The sequence below is a fragment of the Zea mays genome, chromosome 4 (assembly GCF_902167145.1).
Source record: "Zea mays cultivar B73 chromosome 4, Zm-B73-REFERENCE-NAM-5.0, whole genome shotgun sequence".
In the NCBI taxonomy this organism is placed as follows: Eukaryota; Viridiplantae; Streptophyta; class Magnoliopsida; order Poales; family Poaceae; genus Zea; species Zea mays.
In genome coordinates, this window is record NC_050099.1 from 140,983,088 (window position 1) to 140,996,920 (window position 13,833).

Here is a 13,833-nt window from a genome sequence, read left to right on the forward strand (position 1 = left end):
CGTTAGGCTATGCACGCCTGTGTGGGCCTAGGTGTGCAGCATCCTCATGGACAAGCTACGGACGAGTGGTACCACCGATGACGACGAGCCGGACGGCGTCATGGAGAAGTTCTAGTACACTATGTTTTGACTCCTCGTCAGGTGTCACACCCGGGTTTCGGGGCACCAAGACCCGGGCGCGAACAATCACCAAGTGTGCTGGGACCAAGTCTCACACATATGATGAATCATGGCACAGGATCGAATGTCACATCTTTACTATATAATAGAAGTTCTGTACAAAATAAATAAATAAATACATTATAATGAGACAATGGTCTAGCAACCCAAAGTTGACTGGGAGACGACGACCTAGATCTCTCACGAACACATCACAGCATTTTCCAAGCGCCTCATCCTGTGGTACCTGTTCTTGACCTATGGGGGGTGTGAGACAACAAGAGTGAGCTCACATACGTTCATAGCTCAATAAGTTGTGGGGAATAATGTGCATGAACTCGCCAAAGGTGGGAGCTTACGTGAAGTGTAAGGCTTACCATAGAGGATGGCTGAAGCTGAGCATTGCTTTTAAAGTTGGTCAAAATTTTATTAGCAATTACTAAGTATAAGTAAATACCAACCCAATTAAGTAGTAGAACAAAAGTAATAACAACACCTGCGATGCAATGCATATGACAAATTGAATTTAAGTTCCATAAACTAATCATGTGAGTGTCCGAGCTGCTCATGACCGTGAGCACGGCTAGTATACCAGTTTTACACTCTGCAGAGGTTGCACATCTTTACCCACAAGTCATGTTACCCATCTGCCAAGAGACGGCCAATCCCATACACCTCTACCGAGGAGGCGAGGCAGGGCAACACTACGAGGCCTTTACAAAGTTCCACTAGCTTCCGAAAACCCGCTACAGTTTATAGGAAGCTCCAGTGCAGGAATCCCTCGCGTGACCGCCATCGCAGCAAAATCAACCCGAGGACCTCCGTACACTGACCACTCCCCTACTGCCATTACCCCTTTCGGGTAAGGTAGTCTTCCACTAGCTTTCCTAGTTAGTTAGCCAAGGGCGTCCCATTAAACCCTTGTGGTAGCACTGTTTTCCCGGGTGGTTCTCCATGTTCCCATTAACATAATGATCTTATCATGAACAGTAAATAATAAACAGATAATAAAAAGTGTAATCATGAGTAATAAATATCTCTATACCCAAAACCACATAAAGCAATAGCATGTACTACCCAAAAATTTAGTAGTAAAACCAGTGGTGAAACAAGGTATAAAGATAGTCAAAATCTAGGGTAACCTATTGGGTCCCATCAAAATTAACCTATACAGATCATTATGATTAATAAGAACATGACTGGGTAACAAGAAGTGATCAAGGGCACAACTTGCCTGGCACTTAAGATTCCAGGTACCAACTTGCTCTTCAGGTGGCTCGTAACCTCGCGCTAGTCATAGCAATACAAACAAACATGGTATAGGAAGAATTAACATCACACCAAACATAACAATAAACTGCGTAATAATATTCTATGCGTTGCTACGAGATCGTAGAAACAAAAACCATTAAATTCGGAGCTACGGTTATTAAGTTATGAATTTCTGAAATTATTTTGTGCTTAGAATAGATTAATCCTAATGAACAATTTTAATTCAAGTTTCATGGTTAAACAAAGGTACTAGGTGATAAACAATATTAATACAAAATTATTGCAACTGGAATGACTCAATTTGGAGTTAAAATGAATTTACTATGAATTTCACAAGTGCTAGAATTATTTTTGTGCTTAGAAAAGTATTTTCTATATTGTTTTTCCTACTTTCCTAAGTCACTGGACTAGGCGCATATTATCAGAAACTATAGGGGCTAACTAGCAATGTTTCCCCAGACTTAGGATTCCCCACAGTGTGGACTTCGGGTTGTTTAGGGTTTTTTAAGTTGGTGCCCTCAGTTTTGGTGGTGTGCTCACATATACCCTTAGTTGTGTTTTTTGCTCAGTTGTGCCCTTCCAGTGCTATAGAACAAAAGGGCACAGCTGAGTAAAAAATACGACTAAGGGTATAAGTGAGCACACCACCAAAACTAAGGGCACTAACTTAAAAAACCTTGTTTATAGGGTTCTACGGGGTCTTTTCAATAAAATTGCCATGGCGAAAAGGGTACGAGATAACCAGAACCTAGGGCCCAGATCAAAAGCCAGCACATAATTGAACCGGTACACAATATTAACCATCAGATAGAGATTCGATGATCAGGAACCAATGTAACCGAACAGTTATTCTATGATCTATTCTTGATCGTTCGATACACAACCGGTGGCTGCGATCACACCGAATGACGGGCTATGTTGTAATCGAATCCTAACCGTCCACATCAGTTTGATGGCCCGGATTGAATGAGGTCACAATCTAATCCTGATCGTCGCTTACGAATCCAACGGCCCGAGGGCTTTCTTCCACCACCCGACCGAGGGCGAGCAGGGGCATCCCAGCCTAAGCCAGGGAGCTCACCGGAGCACCCCAATATAGCATTCCCAGGCATGATTAACCCTATGGCAGGTCAAAAATTAAAGCAGGCATCTATAGCGAAGCAACCGGGAAGGAGCTCACCGTGGATGACGTGCACAGGAGCATCGTCCATGACACAGGGCGGCCCGCGGCGGCGTTATGTCGACGGCGAGCAATTGCACCAAATCCAAAGCTTCCCCATGGACGTTGATGCTTTGTATATCTTCTACTCAACCTAGTGATTCCCTAGAGCCAAAAATCCAGCCCCGAAGACGCCCCTTTCAACGATATTGTGGGCGGCGCGGTCAGGGGATCCTCCCTGAGCGAGTTCCCAGCTCATGGTGCTTTCCGTGATAAAGATGGCCACGGGAAAGGGGTAGGGCGCTTCAGGATTTATATCTGCTAGCCCCAAAATTCGAGCGGGAAAACCACACGCGAGATCGTCGGGCACCCGGCCATGGCGGCCCTGGTTTGTTCCGCCATGGGGATTCTGTTAACATGAGACGAAGCTGACTTTAGGGGTCCACTCGTCGGTGATCGAAGGCGGATGCGGCATGCCCAGTGAAGCTAAACAGCGGGACCCGTGCGCCAGAGGCAGTGGGGATTAACCTGCACGCGCGAGTTGGCTGCAGTGTGGGATTTAGTGGGTTGCGGCAGGGTTTCGGCCCAGGGCGAGTTTTCTTTCTTTTCTTTTTATTTTCCTTTTCTATTTCCATTTCTATTTCCTATTTTCTATTTCAAATAAATTTGAATTTGAGTTAGCATTTTAAATATAAACAAAACAAGAGACCCAACATGATGTAAGTATATATATATATATATTTTTTATCAAATAAAATAAGTGAGCACTTCATTCAAAGTTAAAAGTTTATTTGTCTATTTATTTTAAAAAATGTCTTCAATATGCAACGCACGCCTTGCTTCGTATGCAGTCAAGCTAAAAGTTTATATAAAAAATAGTGTTTATCCCTTATTATTTATTTATTTATTTGAATATTATTTTTTATATAAAATTTTTGGGCTTTATAGATCCTACCCCCTTAACAGAAATCTCGTCCTCGAGATTTGTAAGGACAAGGATGTACAAAGCTTTATTTATAATTTAGCCTTTAACTTCTAATTAGTTTAGGAATTAAGAAGTTTCATGTTATTTAGATAGTGGTTATGAAAGCATGGGTATGTATATCCACTTTATTGTGTATGGTAAAAGATGTCTTTAAAGCATAGAGAGGTTTGGGTATATCATCGGGGTTGTGGAATATGGTTAAGATAGATATGGATGAGATAGACTACATGATGTAGGTCAAAATTTTGTTTGATCGACATTAGGTGGGGATAGACGGATTATGCAATTCATCATGACTCTATTGGTTTGGGTTAGCTAGTTTACGCACTCCTCTATCTAGGTTAGGGTGTTGGGATAACAATTGTGGTTGCATGGGGTAAGTAGGTCAGAATCTCTGTTAGGTTAAAACAGAGGGGTTATGCAATCATCGGGTGATTAAGGTAGTTGCATGAGGCCAAGTTGGTATGTCATTTTTAATTTAGTGCAAAGCGAACTAAGTTAAAACATATTCTGTAGGAGTCTCATTTATTTTACCACTTATTAACTGGTTAAGTGACTGACCTTGGGTTGACTCAACTTAGGGTTAGACTTCGTTAGGTTAGATTAACCTATTAGATTGGATCAGATCTAGAATAAATTGATATGACTATTTTAGACTAGATAGGATCTAAATAAATTTTGGATTTGCTCATGGTTGTTACATTTTGATGAGATGAATAAAGTGGTTAGGATAGGATGAATCTTTTGAGAAAAGAAAGAATACTTTAAGATATGATGGATCTATGTGTGTAGGATAGAATCTTTTAAGATGAGATTGATCTATTTGTTATATTCAATTGGGGATATTCTTAGTTGATCTAGTTTATCTTATAAATATATCTAGTTTAATAGATCCATTTTTAATAGGGAATATTCTGTTTTGTCTATTTTGTAAATATTTTCCCTTATGTTTAGGTGTATATGTAGATGCAATTGTGGACATTACTCCACAACTCATCACACTCAATCAAAGATCCAAATCAAACAAGCATCATAAGAACAAACTTTCAAGCATACAAATATCTACAAAAATAGTTTTGTTTTTGTTCCTAAGAATAGGTCTCCTAGTCCTAAAGGTCACTTTAGGCACAGGTTTTCAAAGTGTGAAATCCACATTTGTCTTTAGAAGAAAAAGGTAAGAATAATCAGAGTAAAGCGGAAATAGATGAGAGAAGATTAAGAAAAGTTTAGAAAGAATCAGAGTAGCAGAGGTAAGTAAATAATGGTTGTCCAGTTCTATCTAGGTTTCGTCCTACAGTCAACATTCCTCTGATAACACTTCTGTGACACCCGGGTTTCGGGGCACCAAGACCCGGACACGAACAATCACCAGGTGTGCTGGGACCAAGTCTCACACATATGATGAATCATGGCACATAGGGATGGCAATTTTACCCGCGGGTTCGGATATCCGATGGATATCCGACCCATCGGGTTCGGATTCGGGTACGTAATTTGACCCGCGGGTCTTATCCGTATCCGACCCGTGATAAAATCGGGTCGGGTACGGGTTTTATCTCTTGCCCGCGGGTACCCGGTGGATATCCGAAATTTGTGATACAACTTTTTAGCCCACCAAAAATATCAACCTAATGACCTATCTCATTAGCCCACGGCGACACTGAGTGCTGGGCTGTTGTCCCTTGGCGCAGGTACTAGCCTAGTTCATCCGCAATTGTGAGTAGTGAGTAGTGAGGAGAGCTCTGAAATGGCCCATAAGTGTAGCATGCACAAGAAGCACTGTTGCTGCTGCATAATAGCAGTTAATACAGTTATTGATACATAGGCACCACCGCACCACTTGACTCACCACGTACTAAATTCATGAGGAACTAAATTTTAATCATGAATTCATGTTCAACGACAAACTTCTTAGGAAACATGTGCATGCGATTATTTTGATAATTATTTTTTTATCAGTTATGATAAGTGTTAGCAAATCTTTTTATATCTGACGGGTACCCGATACCCGCCCGATACCCGATGGGTATGGGCACGGGCATAAAATTTTACCCGCGGGTATAGTTGCGGGCGGGCATGAGTAATCCCCGCGGGTATGATCGCGGGCGGGTATTTTTCCTACCCGATCCGAACCAGACCCATTGCCATCCCTAATGGCACAGGATCGAATGTCACATCTTTACTATATAATAGGAGTTCTGTACAAAATAAATAAATATATACATTATAAGGAGACGATGGTCCAGCAACCCAAAGTTGACTGGGAGACGACGACCTAGATCTCTCACGAACACATCACAACATTCTCCAAGCACCTCATCCTGTGGTACATGTTCTTCACCTGTGGGGGTGTGAGACAGCAAGAGTGAGCTCACATACGTTCTTAGCTCAACAAGTTGTGGGGAATAATGTGCATGAACTCGCCAAAGGTGGGAGCTCACGTGAAGTGTAAGGCTTACCAAAGAGGATGGCTGAAGCTGAGCATAGCTTTTAAAGTTGGTCAAAATTTTATTAGTAATTACTAAGTATAAGTAAATACCAACCCAATTAAGTAGTAGTACAAAAGTAATAACAACACCTGCGATGCAATGCATATGACAAATTTAATTTAAGTTCCATAAATTAATCATGTGAGTGTCCGAGCTGCTCATGCCCGTGAGCACGGCTAGTATACCAGTTTTACACTCTGCAGAGGTTGCGCATCTTTACCCACAATTCATGTTACCCATTTGCCAAGAGACGGCCAATCCCATATACCTCTACCAAGGAGGCGAGGCAGGGTAACACTACGAGGCCTTTACAAAGTTCCACTAGCTTCCAAAAACCTGCTATAGTTTATAGGAAGCTCCATTGCAGGAATACCTCGCGTGATCGCCATCGCAGCAAAATCAACTCGAGGACCTCCCTACACTTACCACTCCCCTACTGCCCTTGCCCCTTTCAGGTAAGGTAGTCTTCTACTAGCTTTCCTAGTTAGTTAGCCAAGGGCGTCCCATTAAACCCTTATGGTAGCACTATTTTCCCGGGTGGTTCTCCATGTTCCCATTAACATAATGATCTTATCATGAACAGTAAATAATAAACATATAATAAAAAGTGTAATCATGAGTAATAAATATCTCTATACCCAAAACCACATAAAGCAATAGCATGTACTACCAAAAAAATTAGTAGTAAAATCAGTGGTGAAACAAGGTATAAAGATAGTCAAAATCTAGGGTAACCTATTGGGTCCCATCAAAATTAACCTATGCAGATCATTATGATTAATAAGAACATGACTGGGTAAAAAGAAGTGATCAAGGGCACAACTTGCCTGGCACTTAAGATTCCAGGTACCAACTTGCTCTTTAGGTGGCTCATAACCTCGCGCTAGTCGTAGCAATACAAACAAACATGGTATAGGCAGAATTAACATCACACCAAACATAAGAATAAACTGCGTAATAATATTCTATGCGTTGCTACGAGATCGTAGAAACAAAAACCATTAAATTCGGAGCTACGGTTATTATGTTATGAATTTCCGAAATTATTTAGTGCTTAGAATAGATTAATCCTAATGAACAATTTTAATTCAAGTTTCATGGTTAAACAAAGGTACTAGGTGATAAAAAATATTAATACAAAATTATTGCAACTGGAATGACTCAATTTGGAGTTAAAATGAATTTACTATGAATTTCACAAGTTCTAGAATTATTTTTGTGCTTAGAAAAGTATTTTCTATATTGTTTTTCCTACTTTCCTAAGTCACTGGACTAGGCGCATAATTATCAGAAACTACAGGGGCTAACTAGCAATGTTTCCCCAGACTCAGGATTCCCCACAGTGTGGACTGCAGGTTGTTTATAGGGTTCTATGGGGTCTTTTCAGTAAACTTGCCACGACGAAAAGGGTACGGGATAACCAGATCCGGCCGATCCAGAACCGAGGGCCCATATCAAAAGCCATCACATAATTGAACCGGTACGCAATATTAACCATCAGATAGAGATTCGATGGCCAGGAACCAATGTAACCGAACAGTTATTCTATGATCTATTCTCGACCGTTCGATACACAACTAGCGGCTGCGATCACACCGAATGACGGGCTATGTTGTAATCGAATCCTAACCGTCCACATCAGTTTGATGGCCCAGATTGAATGAGGTCGCAATCTAATCCTGATCGTCGCTTACGAATCCAACGGCCCTAGGGCTTTCTTCCACCACCCGACCGAGGCCGAGCAGTGGCATCCCAGCCCAAGCCAGGGAGCTCACCGGAGCACCCCAATATAGCATTCCCGGGCATGATTAACCCTATGGCAGGTCAAAAATTAAAGCGGGCATCAATAGCGAAGCAACCGGGAAGGAGCTCACCGTGGATGACGTGCACAGGAGCATCGTCCATGACACAGGGCGGCCCGCGGCGGCGTTATGTCGACGACGAGCAATTGCGCCAAATCCGAAGCTTCCCCATGGATGCCGATGCTTTGTATATCTTCTACTCAACCTAGTGATTCCCCAGAGCCACAAATCCAGCCCCGAAGACGCCCCTTTCAACGAGATTATGCGCGGCGCGGTCAGGGGATCCTCCTTGAGCGAGTTCCCAGCTCGTGGTGCTTTCCGTGATGAAGATGACGAGGGGAAAGGGGCAGGGCGCTTCAGGATTTATATCTGCTAGCCCCGAAATTCGAGCGAGAAAACCACCCGCGAGATCGTCGGGCACTCGGCCATGGCGACCCTGGTTTGTTCTGCCATGGGGATTCTGTTACGATGAGACTAAGCTGACTTTAGGGGTCCACTCGTCGGTGATCGAAGGTGGATGCAGCATGCCCAGTGAAGCTGAACAGCGGGACCCGCGCGCCAGAGGTAGTGGGGATTAACCTGCGCGCGCGAGTTGGCTGCAGTGTGGGATTTAGTGGGCTGCGGTAGGGTTTCGGCCCGAGGCGAGTTTTCTTTCTTTTCTTTTTATTTTCCTTTTCTATTTCCATTTCTATTTCCTATTTTCTATTTCAAATAAATTTGAATCTGAGTTAGCATTTTAAATATAAACAAAACAAGAGACCCAACATGATGCAAGTATAGAATATATATATATATATTATTTTACTTGTCTAAGCAAATGCTTCAAAACATGTAGACTTAATTAAGAATAAATCACACAATTAAATCATTAAGGACCCTTTTTCATATTTTTTAATAAAATAAGTGAGCACTTTATTCAAAGTTAAAAGTTTATTGTCTATTTATTTAAAAAATATCTTCAATATGCAACACACGCCTGGCTTCGTATGCAGTCAAGCTAAAAGTTTATATAAAAAAAATAGTGTTTATCCCTTATTTATTTTTTTATTTATTTTATTATTTTTTATATATAAATTTTGGGCTTTACATCAGGAGCAACCCTGTGGGTGTGGCAGAGGGGCGACCGCTCCGGGCCCCCGATTTCAAAAGGCCCAACCCTAAATATATACTTATATTGTCTAGACTATAACTTTATGGCATAATAGTTCAACAGTATAGTATTGAAGAGTTGACAACTACGATATATTCATATCTAGATCATATTCAAACATGTTAGAATAAAATTTTAAGATTATACTGTAATATGTACTTATTTATTTATTTGTTATTTAATATGAATATTTTTAGATATATATATTGGATAACATGTATATATAAAAAATAATTAGAAAGGCCTCTAGTTTAAAACTTGCCTCGGACCGGGCCACTAAAATGTAAGACCGCCACTGCTCCTCGTGCTTTGGCGAGCGGCTCAACGAGCTTGCGGTGCGCGCCATCCAGGACGTCGAGTGCAAGTGGCTGCTCTACATCTCCCAACAGATGAGAGCGTCTTCTTCCCGTTCATTACCAGGCACACTTTCCGCGCCCGCCTGCAGACTATGAATGAGTCCCCCCATGCCGCTGTCCGCTACCAATTTTTAGGGAAATTAAAGGAAGCTATTGGAGTAGAGACTTCTTTAGGTACTAAAGATTTTTTTGGAAGACCCAATCCGTAGGTATAGGGATATTAACTTGAGCGGTTGGAGATGCTCTAAGGTACTCACATTTTCATGGCAAGATGAAGTCACACGCTAGCGAGACTCATCAATCCACTGCAGGTGCCAATGTGCCATCAGCTTAATGGTTTGGGCAGAAGAAGGAAAAGATTTCTCGAAGACTTCAACATTTCACATTTGAGTATGAATAGAACTGCTCTTTAGCAGGCGCTATCGTCAGAAATTGATGTGCTACATAGAAATACTAATGTTCAGCCCATGCTATCGTGCTTGATCAACATACAAGTCTGGGTGCGCTATTCCACATCCATCTGGGATCAGCTCCCAAAAAAATTGGGTGGATCCATCAAATAAGATTCAGATAAGACCTCTCCTGGCCGTGGAACGTGAAAAATAAATCTCCAACCATGGTCCAGTGTTATTGCCCAAATAAACTAGAAATAGCCGTCAGATATCCAGCTAGCTGCAGAAATGGATGAGCACACGATCACATATCAGTAGCGCGAAACAGCAGTAATTAACATTCTGGTTTCTAAGTAAATAATTATCTAGTATCAGACATTACTGCTGTCCATTTTAACATTTCCAAGCTATGTTTATTGGTTATGGTAAAAGTTTGTATATATTAAAAACTGAATTTCTACTACATTTGGTTTATGTACCTGCCCTAAGATGTCCTTTCCTGTCTGAGCCTCCACTAGCAATCCAGCCGTGAGTCCTATCACTGCCAATGCCCCGTTGATCGCTTCTGCTTGACGGCGCCTCTACACAACAGACCAGTGATTCGGATCAAATTTGAAGAGTAAGAAAACACAATGAAGCATCAATATATAATATAGACTGATATTGGGATTCAGAGGGGAGTGCAGCAGATGATGTTCTCCAGGACAAACAGACACCAATTAATGGATGATTAAATAACTATTTGTTAACAGAAAGTGGAGACCATACATTAGTGAAATAATAAAATAAACATATATGTTTCACTAAATGAATTTCAGCATCTCTCTTATGAGCTATAATTTCCACCACAGGTAGATTTTTTTAATTTAGGGTGCATTTGACACCTAGGAACCGTTCCGATTCAGCTCCGGAACACAAAATTACGACCAAACAAATACTACAATGGTGTTTCTCGTTCTCATATTGCAGGACAGCATGAACAGGGAAAAGCCTAGTTCTGTTTCCAGTTTTCTGAAACAACGATTCAGCACCAACAATTGGCCCAAACAAAAGGTATATGTTTTCCACTTTTCCTTACTACGAAGGTTCCATCTATTAGCATATATGATTGATTATTTGATTTAGTCTAAGGAATGATACACTCCAATACAGCAACAATGCACCTTCAGCTTTTCTTTGGCCCTAATTTCTTGCATTTGTTTAGCAGCTAGGCGCTTAGCTTCCAGTGGATCAACCATCACAACATTCTCACCTGAGCTTCTTTTGCCTTGTGGTGCCTGATTCATTTGAAAAAAAACCCAGTTCAGCTACCAAGAGAGGATGCATTATATAGAATAAGGATTCAGCAACTGGCACTAAATAAAGTTGAATAACTTTCTCCAGAACCTGGGATATTATAAAGCATAAAGTGAAGAGTACTAAGCAATTATGGTGTCCTGGTTGGGATATAGGAATATGAAATTGAGCTTAAACTTGTAAAAAAATCACATAAAGTTATGCTCAACAAACATTATTAATTTCATATCCGACCAACCCTAAAAAAATAGATGGTATGCTCAAAAAGCCTGATGCATACATCTGCACTAGCAAAGGCCAGAACGTGGCTTCTCCGATATATTGTATGTCCCAATTGCTTGTATTGGATCGTCCATCTATGAGAGAAAAGTAATATAACTCAGAGGTCAGTAAAGTTGTAATGCGAGTACTATTGATGTCACTAATCAAAACCAGAATTAGCTATTATTAGTAAACTAAGAGCATGTTTGTTTAGGATTATAAAAAAACAAGGAGACTCTCAATTTTGGCGAGGCCTCATGGACTGTAAGCAGGAATATTGTAAAAACAGAAAAATGGAAATTGGAAATGGTGTCTCTACTAGTTTTTGGTTGGATAAGTGGTGTGGTGATGAACCTTTATCCATGAGATACAAAAGACTTTTTGAGTTATCTCTTAATAAAGAGATAAATGTGAATTGGGCCTTAAGAGACAACTGTAACTCCTTAATCTTTAGAAGAAGATTATTTGGAGCTGGGGTCAATCTGTTGGATGATTTAAAAAATAACTGTGCAGATTTCTGTCTTATAGACAGAAATGATAAACCATGTTGGTTGCTTGATAAGAAAGGATTTTCAGTGAAATCATCTTATAGAAACTTTAAAGTAAATATGAACAGGGATCCTTGTTGGTTCATCTGGAAGGCAAAAATACCTCAGAGAATTAAAGTTTTCCTCTGACTGGTCATAAATGATAAAATCTTATCCAAGGAAAATCTGAGAAAGAAAAACTGGCAAGGGAATGTAAATTGTGAGTGGTGTGGTTGTCTTGAAACAACCAGCCATATCTTTTATAATTGCCAGGTTGCATCTTTTTCTTGGAAAATTATTCAGATGTCCTGTCCGTCTCTAACTCTTCCCAAAAATGCTAATGATATGTTTGGGAGATGGTTATGCAAATTCAAAGGTCATGAAAAAAATTTGATCACTGTTGGTTGCAGTGCAGTTCTCTGGTCGTTGTGGAAGCATAGAAATGATTTCTGTTTCAACAACATTTCCTCTTTAAATGCTGTTAACCTTGTGTTTCTGTGCTGCTCTTGGTTGGATGCTTGGGCGATTCTTCAGAAAGAAACTTCAAGAAAGATGCTGCTGGAAGGAAGCTCCCTTCTCAGAAGAATGGTTAAGGAGGTCTTCAACAGGAATTTTGGCTGGGCGCCGATGGATAAAAGACTGTGCAACTAACGTTGAGCGTGATGTCTGTTTGTTTTAGATGTGTGGCTTGCCTGGCTCTCGAAGGCCCTTTTGGTTCTAGGGTATTTGTTTCACAATGTGTTGCTTTTGTCTGGTCGCTGGGGCTTTGTGTGTGGTCGGCCTTGCCAAAAACTGGTTGGTAGTGGTTGCAGTGGTTGTGCGGTATGACTTTTTTGTCAGAAACTGTAGTGATCCACCTTAGGCCTGGATGGCTTGCTTATGCTCTTTTAGTTCTATGAGCTAAGTGGTGTAATAAGTAGTTTTTTCGTTTGAATGTTGTTAAAACTGTGGTCCTATTTCTTAATGAAATAGGGGGAATCCCCTTTCTGTTAAAAAAATATAATCTAACTTATTTTGAACTGATGTTTTGTTTAAAATAAGTTAGATTATATAATCTGAGTGGATTATAATCCCAAACAAACAAGAACTAAGTAAAATCAACTGATATTAATTCAAAAGTACGGGTCTCCTAGCTGCTTGCAACCCCAAATGAGGAAGTGGAAACACTTTGCAGTTGAACAAAAAGTCGAAACGAATTTTTTTTTCCAAGGGTTTGTAACTGAAGAACAGGGTTTGAACTTGAAATTAGTAACTAGTCTACATATGGTAAGAAAGGAAACCAGATACACCAGAATGTGGAGTTCCAACAAAATAATCTTTAATACTTATAGCAGTTTAAGGTAAGTTCATAAGACTGCAGAGAACAGAAATCAACACCAAACAGTTTTCGTGTTGGCTAGCTTCAGGAACAACAATGCAAAATTCTCGTCTAACAAGGAAAAAAACAAAATTTAACATCATCGAGCAACTTAATTTGGGATTTCAAGAAAGCTTCAACGAATTGGCCAGGAGGCGGGGCAACAAAGAAGCAAGACCATACCTGGACAAGGACGGAGCAGAGGACACACGCTTGATCATGAGGAAGCAGGAGGAGCCAGAAGAACAAGAGGCTGAGAGAGGAGGAATCGACGCCAAGAAGCAGAGACCGGTGGAGCACGCCATTCTTGCTGCCCCCGCCTCCCTGGCCTCCTCTCCTCCTTTTTTACGGACGCCGGACACCGTCGTGTTCTACCCTCTAGTTTCGTTTCTTTTGCTTTCTTTCCCAAATCAGGTCGTCGTTATCCGTTTGCCTCACCGTTTTAGGTAGGGCTTCTTGACGGTCTTGGGCCGGCCCACGGCCCAAGCGGAAGATTTGAGATCACCACACCACACTCCGCGACGGCCATCGCTCTCACTCCCGCCCGCTGCCTGACTGTCCCGGCGTCGATCCGGAAGTGGGAGCTGGACTTCTGCTCGCGGTCGCGGCCCATCCTGGACGCGCGCGG

At 41.2% G+C, this 13,833-nt stretch overlaps 1 protein-coding gene across 1 annotated transcript; it reads right to left on the bottom strand.

The window, feature by feature from the left end:
• Positions 1-9,701: 9,701 nt before the first annotated feature.
• On the bottom strand, positions 9,702-13,622 carry LOC100193062 (uncharacterized). Its single transcript, NM_001138228.2, has 5 exons — positions 13,389-13,622; positions 11,341-11,416; positions 10,928-11,041; positions 10,244-10,345; positions 9,702-10,044 (listed from the first exon to the last, which is right to left on the bottom strand). The coding sequence occupies exons 1-5, from the start codon at positions 13,508-13,510 to the stop codon at positions 10,000-10,002; spliced, it is 459 nt and encodes a 152-aa protein (NP_001131700.1). The 5' UTR covers positions 13,511-13,622; the 3' UTR covers positions 9,702-9,999.
• Positions 13,623-13,833: the final 211 nt, after the last annotated feature.